General features: G+C 37.8%; 1 protein-coding gene across 11 annotated transcripts in view; it reads left to right on the forward strand.

Annotated features, from left to right (window-relative positions):
• The window catches only part of LOC137021752 (copine-5), a 349,050-nt gene that overhangs the window by 283,681 nt on the left and 38,709 nt on the right, over window positions 1–26,660 (forward strand). For 7 of the 11 annotated variants that reach the window (XM_067388638.1, XM_067388631.1, XM_067388635.1 and 4 more), the window contains 5 exons: window positions 10,637–10,678; window positions 10,773–10,848; window positions 14,070–14,180; window positions 18,937–18,990; window positions 19,733–19,794. In XM_067388638.1, coding sequence (XP_067244739.1) covers window positions 10,637–10,678; window positions 10,773–10,848; window positions 14,070–14,180; window positions 18,937–18,990; window positions 19,733–19,794 — 345 coding nt within the window. The remainder of the gene's footprint in view (window positions 1–10,636; window positions 10,679–10,772; window positions 10,849–14,069; window positions 14,181–18,936; window positions 18,991–19,732; window positions 19,795–26,660) is intronic. The other 4 variants (XM_067388636.1, XM_067388637.1, XM_067388646.1 and 1 more) reach the window with 1 other exon arrangement.

Genomic DNA, 26,660 nt, shown 5'->3' on the forward strand with positions numbered 1-26,660 from the left:
GTGCAAAACTCCAAAACCCTATTCACTCAAGTTTCCAGCCGAAATGAACACTAGTGGTGTAACGGAGACCAGCTAGTAAGAGCTGTGTAGATAAACCTGATTCCCCTTGCCTCAAGAGGCGCACAAGCGACTGATGCTAGAGTCTGCGGTCTTTAGCCTCCTTGTTAGTGCGCCCGCCTCTCACACTGGAGATCCGGGTTTGAGGTCCACTTGGAGTGGGGTGAGTAGGACCTGAGAGGTTACAGTGGCAGTGCATTAACTTGCAGGAACACAAATTATGGTTGCAAGGGTAGATTATGTTATGATCGCAAAATACTTTTACAATAATGCATGATTTGTTTACAAATACATTTTAACGTTTGTGTCACATAACCAGCTTAATATGAGTGGCTTTTCTGATGTAGTAAACTGGCTCGGTAGCTCACTTTGTACAGTGTTGTACTTGCGAGTCCCGTGAAGCAAGCTAAAATGTCACTTGGTTTCAAGTTATCTCACATTTGCTTTTGTAAACATTAGCCAGGTTTCTATCAAAGGATTATTTGGCGAAAAAAGGTTTAACGCTTCAAAATGTTTAGCGATATAGCTGATGGAAATGTCATTTGTAGATAAGATTTCTCAAATGTCGACAGAATTTTTCAGTTTACATTTAGCACATAAATTTGATGTCGCAAATTTGCAGGAAATGCGCAAGAAGCATAATAATATCATTTTGCCGAAATGTTGCCACAGGCACGTTCTTCCAATGAGCCTCAGTTGGATGTGTGAGGAAAATAAAGAAAAATCATTTCTGAACAGAATATTGTATTGTGCATTTCCATCCGAGCTGTAATTTTGTCAAATTATCGAAAAAGTGTGAAAATATTATTTAGGTTTGGGAAATTAGTGTATATAAAATGCTAGCTATGAAATTAACCTTAGCCTTTATTCCAAAAAATAGTCCTCAACAAATGAAAATGACATTGTAGTGGAAATGTTGTTTATGAACTGTCCTCCTTCCAGAATTGTCCTCTGGTGCATTTATAGTGCAAATATTAGTCCAAATATATTGAGTGTAAAAAGTGTCTTTTAAGACCCAAAAATTGCTATTGTTTAAAGTGTTTTTTTTCTAGGTTTGATTGTGTTCTTGGGGCACAGGTTAACATGTCTTAATGCTTCGTTTTTTTGGAAACGCTGTATTTTTCATATATTTTACCTTTATTCTACACCTCTGTTTCCACTGTCATTTGAACGGCTCATTTGACTTCCTGCTTCTATGAAGCCGCTCCCTCTGACATACGCAATGTGCTCAGATTGGTTATCGGGCCCAGTGTAATCCAGAGCCATTTAAAAGACAATATCTCTGTTTGCATTGAACTTTCAGCGCTGTAACTTTGCAGATACTGTTTATGCTCAAGCAGCAACATTACACACTAACTAAAGTTAAAAAAGTGAAATCGCATTTAACCACCCCTTTAAGAAACTCCCACATATAAACAGTTTTATGAAACAGTCATTATTTTTGCAATTACATTTCATTCCACTGTGGCTAACAGTAAAAAATACATCTTGTTTATTGTAGTTAAATTAGTATTATTTGTAAACTAATATAGTTTTAACGGATCCACTACTGGAGGCATTTTAGAATCCATTTGCTAGAGTTTATTAAACAAATCAGCAAGTCCAGAGCAAACAAACCAAACATTAAACGGGAAAATGTAGTCAATGTCCAGGCAGAAATCAAGAAACCCAAAGAGGCAGTCCAACAGCAAACAAATCCAAAGACATCCTGAGAACAGTGAAAGGTTCATGCACACGAGACAAGATGGTAGTAATAGAAACACCTGGTATGCAGGTGAACTGGCAATACTTCACAGTGATGGCTTGTTCTTTTTCTTCTTCTTCTTCTTGTGATGGCTCCCTCTGGTGAAGGGATGAATGATACATGGCTGAGACACTACAGTAGTATTTATTAAAGGTGCAGCATGTACTATTGAGAGCTAGTGGTGGAAGAGAGTTGTTTCCCCCTCCCGCTCCTCCTCAGACTCAATGCAAGTTGCCAGCAACAGGAGTGAGCGCAGTTGACAATGGAAGGCAAGATGATTTATCCATGTTTCAAAATGTTCTGATTCACAGAGATTTTAGATGGATGCCAAGGCTTTTTAGGTCCGGTAGAATCTGCGATCTCTGACCCAGTTTGTTTGCTGGCTTCCTTGGCTAGAAAACGCTGTGTTTTCCTCCAACTGGCAACCCGAGGTGACGAACTATACTATTGAATAAATTGGCAAGTGGGCGGGATCACATAGACCAAAACAAAGACAGACATTCCGACACTGAACGCACATTTCAAAGCAGAACAACTTGCTGTAGCATTGTTTTTCAACAAGTATGTGAACTTGTTTCTGCAAACTTATTATGGTATTTTTATGCTTTCAAACAATTACATCTTTAATATTTTTAATTAGATTTTATTTTTATATATTCAGTTTTCATTTTAAATTTAATTTTTAGTTTACGTTTTAATCATTTTGTTATGTGCTTTTTGTCATTTTCATTATTTTATATTTCTGTTTAGGTTTCATTTATTTTTATTTCTGTTTTAGTCATTTTATACTTAAACATTGATTTTAGTTATATTTAATAACAACAAGTGTGATGAAAAGAATAGGCCAGCCAATATGTGCTTTAAAATGCTTATTCAAAAGAAATTGACATACCAACAATGGCTAAACATCAGAAACAATGATGTATAATGTAACTAAAATATGTTAAGTTTATATGAGGTTGTGATCATGCCAGCAGATTGTCTCCATGGTTACCTCATAAATCTCAGGGGAACAACTAAATGTCAGTTGTGAACTTGACCCTTGCCTCCCTATATACTCCTGAGACTGCTATAATTAATTCAAAAAGAAAGATAAAGAGAACTTGCCTAAGAGCTTACTGAGTACTTACAGTACTGCATGCTCTGCCTGCCCACCCCCAAAAATGTTGGGTTGTTTCATTCCATTGTTTGGGTCAGATATGGACAAACCCAACCGTTGGTTTAAATTTTTTTTTTTTTTAATTTTTTTTTTTTTTTTTTAATTTTGGTATTACTTTATTTTACAGTCCTTTCCCCCATGTACATACTATGTAATTGCAATGACTGGGTAATGACCCTGAACCTACCTCTAAACCTAAGCTTAACCCATGTAGTTATCTTGTATTACCCAGTTCTTTCATAGAGGCCGGATGGTCGTGCCGGCAATACCACCTCGGTTTTTTCTCACCAGTGTGAAAGAGACTAAAAATACTCCGGCAATTTTGGACGTAAAAATAAGAGTTATATATTATTATAAACTGTGGAATGTCTTTTTTTTATTTGTATACACTCAAAGTAAAAACAAAATGTTGTGCTTTTTGCAAAATAAAGAAAACTAACATGATGTGTGATATGTCCTCCCTCCTGAGTGAAGTCCAATCTGATAGTCCTCAAAAAATGAACTGTAACTTAGTGAATACTTATCACTCTATCAACTCTAAAAATGCCTTCAGGGCTTAAAGGGTTAATACAGAATGCTACTTTGATGTCTTAAATACGATATGATTCCGTATTATACATAATGGTTGGCAACCCAAAGTGAGGGTCACCACCCTGTCATGACCAATCAGCTTGGGGAACCAAAACCATGTGTCACAAAATTGCGTTCTTGCTTCTGTGCTCTAGCTGCTTTCCAGGGTTAATCTTTCATGACAGGCACCACGCTGCAATACAGCACTGAAATGTGCCAAATGCCATGCCAAATCAGGAAGTGAGGCATTTTATAGTGCCTGCATTCAAAAAAGAGGGACAAAGACCTTCAACACTGGTCAGTGGCAAGAGACTACCTGTTTGTTCCACCAATAGCAATAGAAACATTTGTAACAGTCATTATTTTTGCATTTCCATTTTCTGCCACTAGAGGTGCAAAAAACAAACAAACAAAAAAAAAACAAGGAATGATGAGCTGCAACTTATTGTTCACTCCAAAATAAAAATTATTGCTATATTATTGCCATATTAGAAATGTAGTCTGTGTACTAATAACAATATTCCTGAGTGGAGTGCCCTCTGGTGGCACTCTAATTAGTGACTGTGACAAAATACAGGTGCTGGTCATATAATTAGAATGTCATCAAAAAGTTGATTTATTTCACTAATTCCATGCAAAAAGTGAAACTTGTATATTATAATCATTCATTACACACAGACTGATATATTTCAAATGTTTATTTCTTTTAATTTTGATGATTATAACTGACAAATAAGGAAAATCCCAAATTCAGTATCTCTGAAAATTAGAATATTGTGAAAAGGTTCAATATTGAAGACAGCTGGTGCCACACTCTAATCAGCTAATTAACTCAAAACACCTGCAAAGGCCTTTAAATGGTCTCTCAGTCTAGTTCTGTAGGCTACACAATCATGGGGAAGACTGCTGACTTGACAGTTGTCCAAAAGACGACCATTGACAGCTTGCACAAGGAGGGCAAGACACAAAAGGTCATTGCAAAAGAGGCTGGCTGTTCACAGAGCTCTGTGTCCAAGCACATTAATAGAGAGGCGAAGGGAAGGAAAAGATGTTGTAGAAAAAAATGTACAAGCAATAGGGATAACCGCACCCTGGAGAGGATTGTGAAACAAAACCCATTCAAAAATGTGGGGGAGATTCACAAAGAGTGGACTGCAGCTGGAGTCAGTGCTTCAAGAACCACTACGCACAGACGAATGCAAGACATGGGTTTCAGATGTCGCATTCCTTGAGTCAAGCCACTCTTGAACAACAGACAGCGTCAGAAGTGTCTCGCCTGGACTAAAGACAAAAAGACTGGACTGCTGCTGAGCAGTTCAAATTTATGCTCTCTGATGAAAGTAAATTTTGCATTTCCTTTGGAAATCAGGGTCCCAGAGTCTGGAGGAAGAGAGGAGAGGCACACAATCCACGTGGCTTGTGGTCCAGTGTAAAGTTTCCACAGTCAGTGATGGTTTGGGGTGCCATATCATCTGCTGGTGTTGGTCCACTGTGTTTTCTGAGGTCCAAGGTCAACGCAGCCGTATACCAGGAAGTTTTAGAGCACTTCATGCTTCCTGCTGCTAACCAACTTTATGGAGATGCAGATTTCATTTTCCAAAAGGACCTGGCACCTGCACACAGTGCCAAAGCTACCAGTACCTGGTTTAAGGACCATGGTATCCCTGTTCTTAATTGGCCAGCAAACTCGCCTGACCTTAACCCCATAGAAAATCTATGGGGTATTGTGAAGAGGAAGATGAGATATGCCAGACCCAATAATGCAGAAGAGCTGAAGGCCACTATCAGAGCAACCTGGGCTCTCATAACACCTGAGCAGTGCCACAGACTGATCGACTCCATGCCATGCCACATTGCTGCAGTAATTCAGGCAATAGGAGCCCCAACTAAGTATTGAGTGCTGTACATGTTCATACTTTTCATGTTCATACTTTTCAGTCGGCCAAGATTTCTAAAAATCTTTTCTTTTTATTGGTCTTAAGTAATATTCTAATTTTCTGAGATACTGATTTTGGGATTTTCCTTAGTTGTCAGTTATAATCATCAAAATTAAAAGAAATAAACATTTGAAATATATCGGTCTGTGTGTAATGAATAAATATAATATACAAGTTTCACTTTTTTAATGGAATTAGTGAAATAAACTTTTTGATGATATTCTAATTATATGACCAACACCTGTACATCCTTAATACCTGGCTTGTGATTTTTTTAAAGCTTTTACTTGTCTTGTAAAAGGTATGGGTTGTGCCGACTAATCGACTAGTTGACTTTAATGCTCTGCCATGATGCTTTAAGCCGGGCACACATTTAACGACTAGCTAAAACATTCTAAGACTGTGCTCAACATACAGCGATTGTTTCCTGCGACTGAAGCAGATTTATATACTTACACATGGAATTTGAACACCGACTGTAATCGCAGACTCAACGCAACTGGCTCTGACTGGACGCGTTTGAGCACGATCAGTCATAAGTATCAATTTACATTCATAATCGGCCTTAGAATCATTAAGTGTGTTTGCGGCTTTAAGCATTATGTCGACTAGTCGCTGGTCATGGCCTATAGAGGGTGCAACAGGATAAGAAATCTTTGAAGTCTACCTTTACACTCTGTATCTAACCGTTAATGACAAATAAATGCATTCTACAAGAGCGCTTCACAAGATATATTTGATTATACCATCTGGATGCTCAATATTGATCGGATAAATGCATGTTTTAAACCGCTTATTGTACAAGTAAGTTAGTTGCCATTCTAAACTACGTGGCTACATAATGCACACACACACAGACAGTAATGCGCAGATCACGTTCAGATAGATCGCGCGCATACAGAATCATTATTGTCACCAGTGTTCTGTGATTTATCAATAAAATAGCTTAGAAACTGAAAAGTTCTACCATATATTTCTTATTAACTAAAACACACAGCTTCACTATTAGTAGAGAGACGCTGCCAGGTAGAATTAATTCACACGCAACTGCTCTCTCAATTATGCATTCATATAAATGTAATCTTTACTGTGTAACTTTATCTGTATCTGCTTTAGACCAAGCAGAAATCTGTGAGAAATATAACGACCCAAAGACAAAAGAACTGATAAAATAAACGTATGTAGGAGCAATAGGCTTGTGGGCAGCGCTGTGTCATATGCCATAGCTGTGCACAAGGCAACCCGCGTACCAGTCTCAGCTCAAGGTCGTTCACACAGAACGCATTTTGCATTAAAAAACGTGAAATGCGGGAAGTGGAATAGGAAAAAAATGCAAGGTCTTGAGACGCTTTTTTAAAAACTTGAGCACCGCATTTTTAGAACAGCTTGTTATATACACATCCGTCTAGCATGTATTTACATAGAAGAACAATGGAAAAGTAGTGCATTGGAATGGAAAAACGCGTTCTTTGTGAACGGCCCTTTATTTGTTCATTAAAGGCGCCATCATTGACTAGTCGACGCTGACTCAACATTAAACACATAAATGTCGACTTTATAAAATCTGAAGTCATACAAGTGTCTAAATGGGACTACAGAGGTTTTCGGGGACGTTAACCGTCATCAGCCGAACAGATAAACTCATCTAGTCACTTTCACAGCCTCTTTGTGTTTATAATCATGCTCTTGCAAACTATTATAACTCAAACTTTGAGGGAATATGGTCTTAAAATAAGGATTGAAAGAGTTGGTTTGTTAAAATAAGATTTGTTTATAGCTTATGTTCAGACTTTTATTTTTGCGGATTGCATTTAGGCTTCAAAATGTATAAAAGTTGTGTAAGAATTAGACCTTATTTTCTGCAATAATCCAATATCCACTGGAAAAATCCAGTTTTTGTCAGGGAAAACAGGGTGATGCGAACTTCTGAATTGGCCTAAAAATGCATCACCTGTGCAGCACTCTATTAATTCACACAAAAGAAGATATTTTGAACTGTTTTTTTGTCCATACAATGAAAATCAATGTGGTCTGTTGTTGTTATGGACTCCATTGACTTTCGCTGAGAGTAAGTAATTGATGACAGAATTTTCAGTTTTGGGTGAACTATCCCTATTTCATTTCGAATATAAAAATGCTTTCAGCACATCTCTTTCAGTATCCGGCTGTCTGCTCTGGCTCCTCATACTTCAGAGCCCTGGCACTCCATCAGCCACGGCCATATCTTTGACAGGCCATACACATCATGAAAGAGCGCTAACAGCAGGGAAATAAACCAGGACAGTGAATATATATGGAACATAAATTACATGATGTTGCAATGCCACCACAGGCGGTTGTCTCCTTTGGCCTGGGGGACTGCGCCGATCTTTGTGAATGAAGTTCCCAAAGCGGACAGTGTCAGTGTATCACCCATGCATTTATAGAGATGGTAACAAATTATAGTTCCATTAAAATAGATGTCAGTGTGCATCCATTTTATTCCAAGCTTCAGAAGAGTAGATATGAAACATCCCCCACACGTCTCCATGGTTTTATTCTGATCTCAGTTAATTTGAGACGGTAATTAAATGAATCACAGATGTTCTACTTTAGACTAAGAATAAACCTTGGAGAGGATATTTGCCTTGTTTTATCTATGAAAACCTTAGGCTAAAGTTTTTCAGAATTTCTGGAGGAATCAAATTTTCACTGATGTTCCTCTTTCAAATGACAACTGTCAAACAGAGTTTGAAAATGCAACTCAAAATATATGAATGTTTTACCAAGAGACTGCCACAGTTTTGCAGTAAACACTGGTGTTGACATTCTGTGTGGCTTTCCAGTCCCACACAGCACGTTTTTCATGCGACGCCTGAAGCGTTGAGAAACTCGGATCAACATTTTGGTTTGAGGTCAGTGTATGGGAATTAAAAACAGCTCTGGATTGTACCTTCAGCCTTAAATATCTTCTGCACCGCTCCTTCCCCGCCTCCCGTCCTCTCTGTTTGGGCTCAGAGCGCAATCTATTTTCTTCTCCTCTGTTGTGAGGCTTGATAGACAGCTGCCTAGGGAGCCGTCTTGGCGGCTGCACTCTCTTACTGTCAGGGAACATGACGCCCAGGTGACAGATGCTCAGAGAGGTGCTGACTCACTACTTTGAAGATAACGAACGTCAAAAGACGCTACCGCCCACAATTCCGCGGAGGGAGCGCTTTTTAGCTGCTTTACTTCCTCGACTACAGATTTTCTGATATTTTGTGTTAGCTTTGCCTTGCTAGTAAGGTGGGCAAAACTTTTGCCTACAAGTCAAAGGATAGTGTTGAGGTGAAAAAAGTTTTTCAGATAGAGTTTCACTTTATCAGTAAAGCAGGTACCCACTTAAAACAATGGTTCCTTAGTTGATAGTTCCCAAAAGTAACAATTCTGTCATCATTTACTCACCCTCATGTGATTCTGAAGCTGCATGACTGTCCTTTTTCTGTAAGTTTTGAACAATGTTTTTGTCCATACATTGAAAATCAGCGGGGTCCAAAACAACATTAGAACCTGTTGACTTTAAATGTTTGGCCAAACAAACCCAAAATATATTATTTTATGTTCCCCAGAAGAATGCAGTCATGCAGGTTTTGGAATGACATGAACGAGATTAACTGCTCAAGGAATTTACTGATATTTAGGGACATATTAGCCCACTCATTTGCTTACCCAATCAAAAAAAAAAAAAACATCAAGACTGCTCAGCAGAACTGAGCCAGCCACCCCAGGACATTCATTTGCGCTTTTATTCCAGAAACACTGAGCCCTCTGGGCATTGACTTTGTCAGTGTACTCATAAGAATTATCCACATTCTCCATAAACGGCTGTAATGATTTGTGTGGGAGTTCTGGACTGTTTGCAGATAGGAAGTAAACAAGAACAGATTTTTTTGCCGGTCTATAGAGTTTTCTGATATGCCTCTCAGTCGTACTGACGAGCAAGCTTTAGGAGACTCTGTTTCGTCTTCATTAATATGGGAAGTAGCTAGCTTTTTATTTATTTATTTATTTATTTTTTCAGAAAATCGTGTTGAAGTAAGCCGTTGAGCGAACACCTGCCACAGGATGCATTCGCCGACCTGTGCTGCTTTTGTTTAATTGTGACTGATGACTCAATTTAGGCCTTAGCATCAAGATGCAAGTCTTGCACAAGTTTCTGAATTATTTAGCCATGGAATCCCCCTGAATCAACACAACATAATGTTCATTATTTTCCAGGAAAAGGCTGATTTTGTCACTATTATGTGTTGTACTTAAAAGTGTTAAATGTTGGGTAAGATGAACACTCTCTAACTTTTAATCACCTGTAATTTTCTTTTGATAGAAATTCAATTAATGTGTTAAGATGACATTTAGTTAAATCAATATTTGTGAGATTTATTCCAACAGTTGAGCTTAAATTATCTTCTCTTTTTTATTATTTTTTTTTTTTTTCTGTCAGTAGATAATTGTGATTTGTGAATTAATATTATGCTGGATATTAGTTTTTTTATGGTTCTGTTATTTAATAATAATTAAAAAAAAAAAAAAAAAAAAACTTTTTTAATTAATGTCTGATATATGTTAGATGTTCTGCAAAAAATATTGGGATAAGTGTACCCTGGGGCTTTTTTTTGCTATAACAGCTAAATTAACAAAGGTATCCATTTCATCATCCTGTACATGCTAAACTCATCTCTAAATATGTTACAATTTATATATTATTATTTTATGTAAATTAAGTTCATCATACAGTATATACGAAGCCCACCTATGTTTTCCTGATGCAATTAATGATGCATTATTCCTGCCCATGGAAAGCAGGTGGTAAACCAAATTTTATAAAAATAAATGTTCTTGCACACGTTCTTACATTTTCTATTGTTCATGGTAATGATCAAAAAAGTAAAAAAGTAATTTATCAAATAATGGAGAAGAACATTATAAGTATACAGGTGCACAATGAAGTCGATTGCACTTAAAGCATTTTAAAGAGCCAATTCAGGTGTTTAGTGTAGAGATGCTGAACACCACAGTGATATTGTTCAGGAATTATGCTGTCCAAATTGCAGTCAGTCTTTAAGTTTTGGCTGTGTTGGCACACAGACAGTGCATGCAGGTTCCTAATGTTTTGATTTGTCAAACACATCTGGGCTTTTTTCTGTTTTCCAGAACAATCAAAGTGGAAGTGTATGACTGGGACCGTGATGGGAGGTAAGCTGATAAATGGCTTTTAATGTGAATAACAAAGAGTTTTGTGCAGTGACATTTCACTGTAGTCAATCTGTGAATCTTCTCATCCTTTTAGCCATGATTTCATTGGTGAATTCACCACCAGCTACAGAGAGTTAGCCCGAGGTCAGAGCCAGTTCAATGTGTATGAGGTGAGATGTCAATCTCGTAATTCTGTTAAATAATGATTTTTGTGGGGTTGGGGGGGGGCAGAGGGGGTCAAAAACAGTTACATTTTCTCATAATATACTGTACGTTGCATCATCAGCTCTTTTCTCACAGTCTCTGAAACGAATTCAATAAAGGATCCAGTCTCTCTAAATCAGTGGTTCTCAACTGGCTTGGCCATGGGACCCACATTTTCCCATGGTCATTAAGCCGCAACCCAAATTTGACCAAATTCCTAAAAAATTAATTATACTGAAAATTATAATAAACTTGCTTTTAAAAACCAAGCAAATTTATTTCACAAAAATGGTTGACACACACACAAGTACTTAACATATACATTAACTGTAAGAATAAACAGTATAAGGTAAGGCTATTAAATAGCAGTCCCAAACTAGTTTTTGTTAATATAATAAAATTAGTGTGTTGGTATGAGCCACCACAGTCATTAAAATATAGAAAATAAAATAAAGTGGCATTTTGGAAATGTCTCAAGTTCCAAATCCAACCATGGTTCCCTGAGAAGGGACATGAGACACTTGCATCTGAATAAGTCACTATGGGGAATGTCATTAGCGTGACCGACGTCTGACGCACGTGTCTCAAAGTGACAGTCTCATTGGCATGCAACAGTACATGACGTCACTACTGGTGTGACCATGGTTATAACTGGGCATCTGTAGGACACGTCATCAACTTCTTTGTCTAAAGGAGACGTGGGTAGGCCTACCTGAAGCATGGCAATGAGATGCAGTGTCTTATTCCCCTTCTCAGGGACCCATGGTTACATTTGGAACCCAAGACATTCCCTTTTGAATAGGAACTCACACTGCATCTGAATAAGACCCTATAGGGAACAAATACCCACTACATCATGCTGAGGGGAGTGTCTGCCACATCAGCTGTGTTGAAGCGCTACCACAATGAGCAGAAACATGATGACTTAATGGACTTAACTGCCGGAGTCAAAAAGCTTCCCCAACTCAGATGCACCTGACAACTGTCATTGAAAAGGCCAAAACCAAAGCTTCACACACTAAACAAGGAAAGGGAAGTACTCAAAGGTCTGGCTGTGTCAGTTACTATTATAATAGACACCACCTTTAACCCTTGTGCTGTGTTGAAAACCCTATCACACTCGTGGATCACGCTGATGATGCTCCCCATAGCATCTTATTTAGATGCAGTGCAAGTTCCCATTCGAAAGGGAACTACAGTTACTATGGTAAATACACAATACTAACATGAACTGTTAATAAAAGATATGGACTCTGATTCTGATGAATGGATTGAACATCATACCTGCATGCCCAGCTAACACAGAATGTACCAGTTATGTAATTTATTGTTACTTTTTGGTAATATCATGACTTACTAATTGACAACGTAACTACGATGTTGCATGCTCATAATTTAATTCACTCTTTATTAATGGTATGACGAGACAGGTATCTCACGAGACGAGACTTGAGATTAAGTTCACGAGACGAGACAAGATTTTTACACGCTATTTTTAAGAAATCCTCAATGACGAAATACATGACTAGAAAAAATATTCTGCAGGTGTATTTGAAATGTTTTAACTAATCATCTTGTAATGAATGTCATTTCAGTTCTACTTTCTGAGTATGAATTATCATATGCAGTAAAAGACAACAATACTCAAGTACTGTAAAAGGTTTTGCTACTAACTCAACTGACTGACTTCTCTTCTGTATGATTTCAGTCTCTTCAGACCTTACTGTACATGATTTATGAGCTTCTACAACTTCTGACCTCCTAACTGAACTCCTTTACACAAACTGATCATAGAAATAAAAACAGTATAAATAAAAATGGTAACACTTTACAATAAGGTCTCATTTATTAACATTAATGTATTAACCAACATCAACTAACAGCAATATATTTGCTACAGTATTTATTAATCTTTGTTTATGTTAGTTAATAAAAATAGTCATTCATTGTTAGTTCATGATAGTTCACAGTGCATTAACTAATGTTAACAAATGAAACCTTATTGTTTGCGCTTAATAAGATTAAGAGAAAACTAAGTGCAACCATAATCGCACCCTCTCAATATTCAAAGTGCAAATAAGACCAATTTTTTCTTTAATACAGAGCTAAGAGATGGTTACAACTACACAGAGCCTGAAATAGCTTTCATATTGAGAGATATCTGTATTCATCAGGGAGCCGCTTTCAAAATGCGGGGTATTGAAATTGCATTTGAATGCGCTCGCGTTTACTTTCACTTTCAGCTATCGCGCGTACTCTGTGAATATGGAGCGGCGGCGACCGTTATCCAACTGAATTAAATGTTTTTTATTTAAATACAAAGCAAAATGACAGTGGAGGCATAATCTTCAATAATCATCCTAACACTCTGTCATGGCAATATCACAAGACTACTTTTCGCATCAACGAGAAATCACATATTAGTCTCGCGAGATCTCGTGACACGAGATCTCGTCACACCCCTACTCTTTATACAGCGCACGCCTCCGCATTATCGCATTAGTCACTCTATTGTGAGCGTGCTTCTCATGCGTCTACTTTTAAAATAACAAACTTGAACATGCAAAAGACACGGCATGTGAACGGCCCCTATAATGTCTGACAGGATAGGACAGTATTTTTCTGAGGTGAGAGACTTCTTTCAGTAGCAAGATATAAAAATAAAGTTAGAAAAATGACATTGACATACAGCCTAACATCTAGTCTGACAGGAGATACTCAATCAGGACATTGCATTTTTCTCAGACACTCTTTATTAAAGTGTGTCTTACAGAAGAGTCAACAGCTTTCACACACGTCTTTCAAAATAAAAGCCATGCTCTGGAAAAAAAAAAAAAAACATATAAAATTAAGGTTTGTTGTTGTTGTTGTTGTTGTTGTTGTTGTTGTTGTTGTTGTTGTTGTTGTTGTTGTTGTTGTTGTTGTTGTTGATTCTTTGATTACACACTTTTGGGTCACGACCCACCGGTTGAGAAACACTGCTCTAAACCCCACCTTTCCAAGAGCCTACTCTGCTCTGATTGGTCAAATGGCCCAGTCTGTTGTGATTGGTCAACCGCTTACATTGCGTTTCAGAAACCAAACGGCCATGACCATATCTGAACTTCAGCTCCAAATCTTCCTCAGCACTTGATACACAGTGATACGAACAGTAACAATGTCGTCGGTTTTACTGTATCAATTCCAGCACGAGTCCTCATCCTTTGGAAGTGCATGTAAAGTGGATTTGCTTTGGCAGCACAGAAAACAGCGTCTTCTCGACATGTCGACCACACGAACAAAACTCTTCCAGTCTCAGGTACAACTACAGTGTTTAAGGTTTAAAGTAGACGTTGTTTGTGGGCAGCCCACCTAGGTGGGCATTATACAAATTTGTTACAAACCTATGTAGGTTAATGCTGGAAGTAAGACTGGAATTACTGACAACTTGTTTTGGGCAGTTCAGAATAGATTTTGTTGTTTGGGAGTCAATATCTCCATTTTTCTGCATTTTAACTTACAATCACACTACATGAGAAGTAATATCCGAAAAAGTCTAATAGGGGCGCGTTATATTAAAGCTACCATTTAAATCACTATTGGTCAGCAACAGACTGTATATCAAAACATTGTTAGAAAGATAATAATTATATAATTGGAAATATTTTTCTGGGTCAAAAAGACTCAAGATGCTGGAGCAAGTTACATATTCCTTATATGTCAGCAGCAGATCATATATCTTAAAAAAGTTGTTAGAGAGATAACTTTATCCTTAGAAAGCAGACTTTTCTTTTTTATTCAGTACATAAAACTCAAAAAGTGTTTCTGGGTCAAAATTACTCAAAATGATGAAGCAAGTCAAATACGGATGCTTTAATTTTTCATAAATCTCCCTCTAAATCCCCTCCAAATATTTGAATTCTTAATTTAAAACTGATTCCTCAATCTAAGAGACACAGTATAAAAGTTCAATGCATGAGTCCTATGTTTTTCTATTTCTAATTCTAATTTTGATTCTTTTTTATGGATATTTCGTACTCCTTTCTATTGTTGCCGACCACCCCCATCCTCCTGAAATGTTGCAGGTACCTAAAAGTATCTTCTTTGTATTTCTCTGGTAACTGCTTAGACAGTGCAGTCATTAAAGCACATGGTAATCATGCAAATGAGAATTATTATGACAGTGTTCCTGGGATTCTGAATTATTACGGTGATTTACCATTCCCTTCCCAAAGGATGGTATCTGATATTACAAGCATTCCCAGCACTCATACCTTCTAATGTGCTGATGCCTACACATCACCAACACATTATAAAATATCTCATGGCAGATGAAGCAGTGATTCAGGTGGTCTGTGAAAATGTTGTTGAGAGCTCTGCAATCAGGGTTGATCAAACATTCATAGTGTCTCTTTGAGAGGTAGCGGTATACAGTCGAGGCTTAACCAAAAGTGTCAAGTCTGTTTATTGACCTTGGAATGAGTTCTGGTGTATTATATAGGGTAAGAATATTCCTCAACACTAGAGGTTGTTTTGCCTGGAGCACCTTTTTATACATTAAAGAGAAGGGGTGTAACAATTCACTCATTTCCTCAATGCATCGAATACAAATCCTGACGATGCATATGCATCGATCTTTAAACATGTTTTTTGAATCTTGAATCATTAATTTAGGCAGATAATCAATGTAAAATTCTAAGAATCGGATCAATCATGATTTCATGGCGATTCAGTGCTTTAAAATATATAAACATTAAATTACTTCATGCGCAAATTGTTGGAGACGTTGATCGTCGTACATTTGCACCCTCACAGCTCTCTTCCAGATACGCGCGGATGCACTCTTTACAGGCTCTCGCGCTCAGTCCGTAGCCCATGTAGCTCTCCTCAGGACGGCCGCTGCTATTCACATGAGCAGATGACTGCTCTATATTAAAACAGCAATAGTTCTGAGTCAAACCGCTCAAGCCATTGATAAAGCTGCCAAGTCATTGCGTGGTCACTACTGTTGAAATAAAACGCTTTCATTGCGTGAAAACGTTGCCGCTATTTTTGATAAGATAAAATGCTGAAGTTTTAAGGAAATCGGTCATTGACATTACCTGAGAAGTTTAAGTGTAAGTGTCTAAATGCATACCCACAGTTCAATGAATGATAAATGAAATTATGAACTTAATGTCGTTAAACTGAATGTACAAAGGAAACTGCTGAAATAACAAACTAAACAATATTAACAACACTGAAATTAGAGCACGTGGTTAATCTATCAATCAGATGCGCATTAAAGTTGCGTTCGTTACTATAGTAGAAACCCAGCGCGCTTTCTTTCAGAATTATTGTAAGGAAAATGCTCCATACAAAGAGGACTATTCCGAGAAGAAAAAGTTAGTTTAGGATTATTTGGGAAAGTGCATGATATTCTAGGGTAGTCTCTCCATGTAAGCATTAGTATGTTTAATGTACCTGGAACATTTTAATAAGGTTGTTACACTTTCCTTCACTAGTTAACTATATATGAACTAGGCCTAACAATACTTTTAAAGTTTTAGCTTATCAATTTCCTCAAATGCCAATTTGTATAGGCTATTAAAATAAAGTTATGTAGCATCATTGAGAACTAACATGAACTAACATTAACAATGGACAAGTTTTTTTGTTTGTTATTTGCCCTTACTCTCTGACCTCCTGAGGGCCACTGTGTAATTCTTACCCTTACTAAGACACACTGAGGGAAGCATTTCAATAACCGATGAATCGAATAGAATTAATCGAATCGCATCGAATTTTAATGTGAATCGTCTCGTATCGAATCGTTCTGAATTGAATCGCTGTATACCCGAAGATTCACAGCCCTATTAAAGAGTCTTTAGATTTACATCTTATCCATGTCTACCCTGTAATCTCACCTCTCAGGTTTTTGTGAAGGTGTGATTGGTCATGAGTCAACAGCGAACATGTTTAAAAAATCTTTTCATCTCCAGATCCTTGCATTCATCTCAGCACAAAGAGTCTATTTGAGCTATTGATTACTTTGTGTTGTGACATGAATGGGGGACGACCAGGGGTCGCTGGTTCTTTCTTCTGTACTTCACCCTTTACAGCTAAGAGGTCGCCTGGATGGTTCCACTTTCATTTGTGTGCTTTTCAGCATCATTATCTGTCTTATTCTTCCTTGCTCTGCCTCTTTCATTCTCTCTTCTCGAGACAATAATCTTGACAAAATCTATCTTCCCAGCTCCTTTTTGTCAATAAAATGGATAGCCTATCCAGAATTCCTTCATGGTTCTTAACAATCAGAATATATGTGGGATGCAATATACAGGAAGGAATCATTGTGATTACATAGATCGTAAATGAAAGTGTCAAATAAAGGTAAGAAGTAAAGCAACACTACTACTGTTGCTGATAGATAGGGAACACTTTATTATACACTTCACTGCAAAACTCTTCCTGAATCGTCTGTGCTATGGACATAATACTGTATAACCCTCAATCTGTATTATATATTATATATTACTCTTAATGTTGCTCAATTTCTTCTATAGTCCCCCCCCCCAAAAAAAATAAGAAAATTCTGTCATCATTTATTCCCCCTCATGTCATTCCAGATCTGTATGACATTCTTTATTCTGTGGAAAATAAGATATTTTTCATTGCTTTGTCATGAGGTCCAAAACAACACTGACACTGAGAAGTTTCAAAATACACTATATTGCCAAACGTTTTGGGACGCCTGCCTTTACATGCACATGAAATTTAATGACATCCCATTCTTAATCCGTAGGGTTTAATATGGAGTTGGCCCAGCCTTTGCAGCTATAACAGCCTCAACTCTTCTGGGAAGGCTTTCCTCAAGGTTTAGGAGTGTGTTTATGGGAATTTTTGACCATTCTTCTAGAAGTGTATTCGTGAGGTCAGGCAGTGATGTTGGACGAGAAAGCCTGGCTCAGTCTCCGCTCTAATTCATCCCAAAGGTGTTCTGTCGGGTTGAGGTCAGGACTCTGTGCCAGTCAAGTTCCTCCACACCAAACTCGCTGATCCATGTCTTTATGGACCTTGCTTTGTGCACTGGTGCGCAGTCATGTTGGAACAGGAAGGGGCCATCCCCAAACTGTTCCCACAAAGTTGGGAGCATGAAATTGTCCAAAATGTCTTGGTATGCTGAAGCATTAAGAGTTCCTTTCACTGGAACTAAGGGTTCAAGCCCAACCCCTGAAAAACAACCCCATACCATAATCCCCCTCCACCAAACTTTATACTCGGCACAATGCAGTCAGGCAAGTACCGTTCTCCTGACAACCACCAAACCCAGACTCGTCCATCAGATTGCCAGACAGAGAAGCTTGATTCGTCAATCCAGAGAATAAGTCTCCTCTGCTCTAGAGTCCAGTGGCGGAGTGCTTTACACCACTGCATCTGACGCTTTGCATTGCACTTGGTGATGTAAGGCTTGGATGCAGCTTCTCGGCCATGGAAACCCATTCCTTGAAGCTCTCTACACACTGCTCTTGAGCTAATCTGAAGGCCACATGAAGTTTGGAGGTCTGTATCTATTGACTCTGAAGAAAGTTGCTGACTTCTGCGCACTGTGCGCCTCAGCATGCGCTGACCCCGCTCTGTGATTTTACGTGGTCTACCACTTCATGGCTGAGTTTTATACACCTGTGGCCATGGAAGTGATTGGAACACCTGAATTCAATGATTTGGATGGGGTGTCCCAATACTTTTGGCAATATAGTGTATCTTTTTTTGGAACTATTCATAAATTGTAAGTTAGTGCCATTTACGCAACAACTAGTCAACTAAGTTTTTAAAATCCCAGTAGTATCTTAGTGTCAACGTCCCTGGAGGCCCTAGCAACCGCATATAGCAACATGCTAAAAAACCTCAGCAACCACATAGAAACTCCTTGGTACTCTTTTCTTTTTATAACTGTGATACATTTTAGGGCTGACAACTGGAGAATTCAGTGTGAACTCAGAGCAAAACTTTAATTTTCTGCATTTTCCACTTCTTTTAAATGTCATCTGTCTGAGCTCGTTTTGATTTCTGATTTATTTTCCAATGGCTCTTAGGTGGTGAATCCAAAGAAGAAGATGAAGAAGAAGAAATATGTAAATTCGGGCACGGTGAGTGGTGGCTTTTACCAATGTGAGCGTGTATGCGCATGTGTATCAGGGCATATGCTTGCACACGCATGTATGCACATACAGACAGAGCCTTTAATTATGGCGGTTTCCTGAGTTCGATTATGTGATGGGAAAAGCAAAGACATGCACAGTAGCTTTCAAATGTCTTCCCAAATTAATGAGTATCCCTTTTACGCTCATGCTAATTAAAACAAGTTCAAAAACCAAGAGAGCTTTGCTTTGTAGCTGCACGGTTTTCCTTTGACTGGTCTTTCGTGTTTAAGCGCTTGTGCGTATGGCTCATTGTAATCAACAAATAGTGGAGGATTACGTTTAAATGTGGAAAAATAGCCCAGTCAAGACGCACGATTTAAACCAAATGTCACGCCACTGTAAACATCTGTATATTTGTGTGTAGAGAAAAGGAGTGTGGGTGGATAGAGATCATGGAAGTGAATATTAATGCAGGAATTTGTAGCACAGCAGAGATAATAAGATATGAGCAACATACTTTGATTGATGGCTGTGCCAGAGTCACCTTATTGCTCTATATTATGAGATCAGCCTGAGAACATCGTCTCCCCAAGGGTCGACACTTTGCACGCATTCATCCACTGCCTCGTTCACATCTCTAAAACAAGGTGTATTAGGACAATTTCTGACATGACAGAATATTATGTGTAATCTGCATATTTTTGTTGTTGTTGAGACACTTGTCTCTTTTGATTTGTTTTCGATGCAGGTGACACTGCTGTCATTCTCAGTGGAATCAGAGTCGACTTTCCTTGATTACATCAAAGGAGGGTGAGTAGAGAGACAAACAGTATTGCTCAGCTGCTGTGAATCATACGTATTTCTGAATTTTGATGCTCCGACAATTGGAGGGCGGGTCACAAATAGAATTCAACAAGATCCAAAGATCACAGAGGCTTAACAGGACCCTCTTAAACAATGTTTAAATGTTTTTGCTGTGCATCCGAACAGCATTTTGCTGTTTGACTGAACGCCACAGGTTCCATCAATATCAGATTTATATCTGAGATATGCCTCTTGGCATTGGAGATTGTGTGGTAAATCTATTTGTGATTGTGGTGGGTTATTCTAAGCACTATCTATTTTATCGTTCAACACAGCCAGAAATCTCACACTTTCTCAACTTTCAACCTTGAACAAAGTGTTTCAGCAAAAGACCAAAGTTAGCATAACTTCTTCTTGTTACATAGAGCAAATGTGTAATAGTTAATCAGCTATTTTGTCAAGTAGGATGTGCTCCTGTATCAATATTTTGTTGGTCTGACAACAAACTTAGTTTTGCGATATAAACTTAATTTTAGGGAGATTCATGGAATTTCAACCCAATATCAAGACTGAAGATTTATTTGTCACATACACAGTTATATACAGGATACAACCAGCAGTGTAATGTAAATCTGTGTCTGTGGCGACATATCTGTAATATGATATTACATTGCTTCTTGCATGTATGTGACACTTTCAGAGCGAAATGTCCAGTGAGTGCTGCTAAAAGTGGGATCTGGCAACGTTTTATTTCAGTGTTTATTGTACTGTACCTATCATGTCACTTTGGAAATTAATAGCCTGCCTTAAACCTAACTGATTGTGTTAACAAGCAGATAAAAATGCATTGCTGAACCAACCATGTAATATTGAGCTCTTTTATAGAGTATTGTGACCCCCGTAAAATTTATGGTGAAAAAACGGCAGCTGTGGTTGCCAGAACTTTACAGTAAAAAATACAGTAGCAACGTTTTAGGTTTTACGGAACAGCACTTGGTTTACTGTCTGTTTTACAGTTCAAAATCATATAATTTAAAGGTTTATATTGTAATAATGATGGTTCATAACTTTATTTTACACACTGTAAAAAAAATCAGTTAAATTTATGGTAAAAAACATATTTATCATTAACTGATATAATGTTAATTTACCAACCTATTGAAGTACTAATATCTGTTTTGCACCTTTGTGATACACTGTCATCACCATTGTGTTTGGTGGTTGTCAGTCACATGATGAATCAAAGTTCATCACATGCAGAAGGACACAAGCTGAGAAGGACAATACTAATATACAGAAGCTGCACAGTGTGTCATTCACACAAACACTAAACACCATCATGGTAACACACATGAAATTTTAAAAATGCAATAAACATTCATTTAACAACGTTATATGTAATATAAAACCCTAATGTACCTAACTGCTTAGAAAAAAAAACTAAGAAGAACTATTGGGAATTGTGGGAATGTCAATTTACATTTTTTTCACTGTAAATTATACAATGACTTGTTAGTTTTCACTTCCAAAAACTGTAAATTTAACAGTATTTTACCGTAAAATTGCAATTAAATGTACCGTTAGATCTATTACAGTTATTCACCGTATACAGTACAGCAACTTTCTGTAAACCAATTAACTTATTTTCACCATAGCATTTTTACAGTATTTTACCAATAAAATCACAGTAATTGTTTATAATGTAGCGAGCAAGTATACAGCTTCAGAAAAGCCATGCATATGGAGCTGGTTATGTGATGCAAATCTCAAATCTCTATTTAACAAATCATGTTAAAGGTGCTGTAAGTAGAATTTTAACTACGCTATTGGACATTGTTGATATTTGAAATCAACCCAAACAAACCCACCCCTCTCTTCAATGCTCCACCTCCAAAACTCACACACCAATCCTAACCACCCTGCTCCGAGTTGGTCTCAAACCCGGCCCGATTGCTGCTGGAATGTGAGGCACGTGCACTAACAATGACACTAAACACCTCATTCTCTAGCAATCGTCAGTGTGCAGTGGTTTACCTGCACAACTCGCACTATTTGGCCACTGTTACACACGCAATGCGAGTGGATGTCTGTTTATCACAGCTGACGCTCAACAAAATGCTTGAAGATGATGAACGAATGACAAGGAAGCACAAAAAATGAACATGCAGTACACAAGAATAAATACAAAAAAAGAGTTTGTTGTTAGTCACAAACAGCACAAATCAGCTCCAGACAATCAAAACCCAGTGTTACTCACATGAGTAGTGGGATCAAAGCAGCCTCTGCGTCTGTTTTCAGGCTTTACCTCTTAGCTCTCTTCAGCACTGGAAAGCTTTTCCAATATAATGTCCTAAAGCGTTTTGCCCAGGCATAAACCTTCATTCCAGTGATATTCTTTTGAGCTCTTTTGTATTGTGTCCCATTTCTCTTCCTGCTGTATTTTTCTTCTTCTTCTTCTTATTTTCAAATCTCCCTCTTGCTCGTTCTCTCTCGTCGACCATCATACGCCCCCTAATAGTGATTGGTTAGACGTTTGTTGTTGTATTGGCCCGTCTAACCTCCAAACAGTGGATTTGAAATACCACTGAGCCCCCCTTTAAAAGTGTTTTGAGGTCGTAACACAGTAAAAGTGTCTTTAATAATGTAATAACATTTCAATTAATCATTTGATACAGTGCACTTGTGTAAATGTTTTTACATTGTACTTATAAAAAAATACCTGTAAGCAGCTATGGCTATAATTAATTTCTGTAATTGTACATCTATAATTACACTGTTGATCTTTTTAACTTTTTTTTTTTCTTTTACTTAAGTACACCTAATGTAAAGTGGGACCAAGGGCCCTATTTTAACGATCTAGACGCAAAGTGTAAAGCGCACAGCGCAGGTGCACTCAGGGCGTGTCCAAATACACTTTTGCTATTTTAACGACGGAAAAACGGTCCGTGCGCTGGGGCACATTTTTGAAATGGGATGTCCCAATTCTCTTAATGAGTAATGGGCGTAACGTTCAATAAACCAATCAGATTGTCATCTCCCATTCCCTTTAAGAGCGAGATGTGCTCGCGCCATGGCGGATTGCTATTTACATGGCAGAATTTGTTGGCGGAAAAGCTAAACGCTTTTCAAGCGAAGAAAGCGATCTGCTCGTGCACGAAGTTAAAGCGGGTTTGCAAATGCAGGCTTTCAAATAGCTCTGCACGATGAGTCAGTTAATATATATGTGTGTGTATTGGCACGATTGTTCAATTAATTAGCCAGTTTCGTTCATCATTATAAGTAGTAATAGGCTGAATTGAAAATAGGTATCCTAATTCTAATACACACAATGACTATTCATCATTACATTTTTATATTTATGTAGCCTACACAATAATATTCTTTTACACTGTAATCCTTTAGTTTTTAATATTTGGCATGTTTGTGTGATGCGTATCCCTGTGTGTAATAAGCAAAGTCAACACACACTGTGGACGCGCCCAGAGGTGCAGTTTCTACCAACGCTCTCTAACAAAATAATATTGCGCCATTGACTTTAGAGTTTAGACCAGGTTTGAGTTGGTCTATGGCGCAGTCTATTTTCAGCTCCTTAAAATAGCAATGGGCGCACTAACTGGCGCAAATGCATTTACTAATTTAAGGACGTGGTGCTGAACGGGAAAATGCGAACGGCGCCGGACTCAAACCTATCAAACACACTTGTGCTGCGCCTTGCGTCACATTGCACCGGGTGTATTATAGGGCCCTATATGTGCAAGTAAGCGTGCAAAAATAAGTCTTTATTAATAGATAATCTGTTAAATCTTTTTTTTTTTTTTTGAAAAGGAATGAAAGTTGCTGCTGTGTAACTGCCACTAGTGTTCATTTCACCTGCAATTTTGACTGACACTAGTGCACATTGTACTTGTTCTCATTTCACACCCTTTTGCATTTGCCAAATGGTCTATGCATTGATTCAAAGAACAGTTACTTCAAAGTTTACTTCAAAGAACAGACATTTTTACAGGGAAGATAATATCCCACTTTTATGTGCAGGAATGTGTAAGCCATCTTCTTTAGCAGACACTCTGGATTCAGAGCTGATGGTCAAGAAAGCTTTGTTTCATGTTGATTGAATTAAGGGACCAACATATCTTCTAATGCGGTTTAATACAAGCCACTGTGGTCACAGACAAACTGTGAAAAATGGCCGTGAGCTGACAAAGAGAGTGGGGCGGAAGTTTTGAGCCAAATGCAAAGTGACATTTAGGTGAATCCCTGTCAGTTTCGACTGACTGCCCCAGCACGGGCAGCCCTGATAGGGTTGGAGGGTTTACTGCCGCTGGCTTGTGTAAACATCGGGGGACCGCCCGCAGGTTCATGCTCACATGGAGACAAAACAATGAATCTGGAGACAACAACAGCGTGCGTGGGCTCATTTGTGTGTGCATGTGTATTCATGGAGCTGCAGCATTGTGTTTCAGAGCGCACGCAGCATGTGGGATTGTTTAGTGGTCTGACAGACCATAAATTGATTAAGCCCTCGCCTAAATGAAAACAGGAAATTGCCACTTAGAAGAAGAACCCTCTGCATTATTGACAAATATTACTCCCTAAGTGACTGAGTTGAGAACAGCAATAGAGATGATGAGTAGAAGACGGAGAGAATTGGAGCACATCAAACCCGAGCTGCTGCGGTTTGGTATTAGATCAGCCATGAAGAGAGCCAATCAAATCTAAGACCTCACCAAAGCTTGATGAAATGACCGGACGGCACTCTGTCTGCTGAGAAACAATCAATTATTACCCAGAAAACATGTTCTGCACACTGCAAAAATCAGTTTCTAAATCAGTATTTTGGTGTTTTTTTTTCAAGTAAGAAATGTCGAAACATTCTTAAAATAATATTTTATTTTATTTCAAAGTAAAATTAATAATATATATTTATATACAGACGCACATTATTATTATTATTATTATTATTATTAAAAATACTGGTTTCCATTCAAAAGTTTGGGGTTGTATATTTAATTTCTGCATTATTTGATCAAAAATAGAGTAAAAAATAAACACTGTGAAATATTACAATTTATATTTGAATATATTTAAACATGTAATCAAAGCTGAATTTTCAACATCATTACTCCAGTCATCAGTGTCACATGATCCTTCAGAAATCCAAGAAATTCCAACATGCTGATTTGCTGCTCAAGAAACATTTCTGATTATTGTTATGTTGAAAACAGTTGTGCTACCTCATATTTTTGTGGAAACTGTGATGGAAACTTTTATTTTTAACGATTCTTTGATAAATATAAAATTCAAAACAACGGTATTTATTTAAAACTGAAAACATTTGTAACATTATGAACATCTTTACTGTCATTTTCTATCAATGCATTGCATCCTTACTGAATAAAAGTAAAACGATGAAAAAGAAAAAACAATATGCCAGTGAGGTAAGAAAAATACATTTAAAGGGGTGGTTACGTGTTTTTTTTCTAGGCTTGATTGTGTTTTTGGGGCACAGTATAACATGTCTTAATGCTTCGTTTTTTTGAAAACGCTGTATTTTTCATATATTTTATCTTTATTCTACGCCTCTGTTTCCACTGTCATATGAACGGCTCGTTTGACTTCCTGCTTCTATGAAGCCGCTCCCCCCGACATACGCAATGTGCTCAGATTGGTCAGCAGGTTGGTAACTGGCCCAGTATATCGTGATTGCTGTATCAAATTGAGCCGAATCAGACCCAGACGAAGAGGATAAAGCAGAACCTCTCCAATCGCGGCTTTTAAAGGACTTTTATGAATGGTATTTCATGTAGTATTTGTGTCAAAGTGTTTACATATGCTGTCACTGCTGTTTGTTAGCTTTCAATATACAGTTTTATCCTGATTAAAGCTTTCCTGTAGTAAATACATGCCTGAGTAGTCACATTTTTGTAAAGGTATCTTTTAATTTATAGCATGAACAACTGTTTGTCTATGAACATAGAAGTTTGTTGGTGTTTGTTGCACTAGAATTTAGCTAACTGGCTAGCAAAAACGAGTTGCTCTTTGTATACGCCCTAGATGCATTAAAAACAGCAACAGAACTATAACATTACGTTTAAAAGACAAACAATAAAATGTACTTACAGTTTGGGGATGATAAACAGCAGCTTCTGCTTTTAAAGTGGGAACTGCTGTATCTTTCAGTAAAAGTCTTTGTGTAAATTCAGCATTGAACTCGTGTAGATTCAGGAAGCTGTCTTCAGCGCCGCATCCAGTGTAGAAAATATCACAGATAATAATGGGTTCTATATCTTTTGACACGTCGCGTCGCACAGCTCGCGTTCGGTGTAAACAACTCTTCCGCTTTCATTATGCTGCGCCACATGGCCTCGCCCACTTTGTTGCGTGTTCCCGGGGGCAGTGTTTATGTTAATAGCAAGGGTTTATGATGTCACTAACCCGGGAAGAAGCTTGTTGTAGTCCAAACCGCCCGTTTTTGTAGGCAATAAAATGCCATAACTTTAAAAGACAATATCTCCGTTTGCATTGAACTTTCAGCGCTGTAACTTTGCAGATACTGTTTATGCTCAAGCAGCAACATTACACACTAACTAAAGTTAAAAAAGTGAAATCACATGTAACCACCCCTTTAAGTTATATTTTTTGTAAACTAGCATGGAGTTTTGATTCTCATGTATATTTATCTTGTTTAAAATGTCATGACATTTTTAATTACAATAAGATTTTCACTGGAAAACAGGATACAAATACTGAATAAAAAATGCTTTTTGAGTGCAGCCAAGCATTAAAAAAACAGTAACCTATTAATAATGTGACAGTTGAGGATCTTTTGGCTCTTGCCAATGAAGAACGTATGCTGAGCTCCGCCTTCATTG

This window comes from Chanodichthys erythropterus, chromosome 6 (assembly GCF_024489055.1).
Source record: "Chanodichthys erythropterus isolate Z2021 chromosome 6, ASM2448905v1, whole genome shotgun sequence".
Classification (NCBI taxonomy): domain Eukaryota; kingdom Metazoa; phylum Chordata; class Actinopteri; order Cypriniformes; family Xenocyprididae; genus Chanodichthys; species Chanodichthys erythropterus.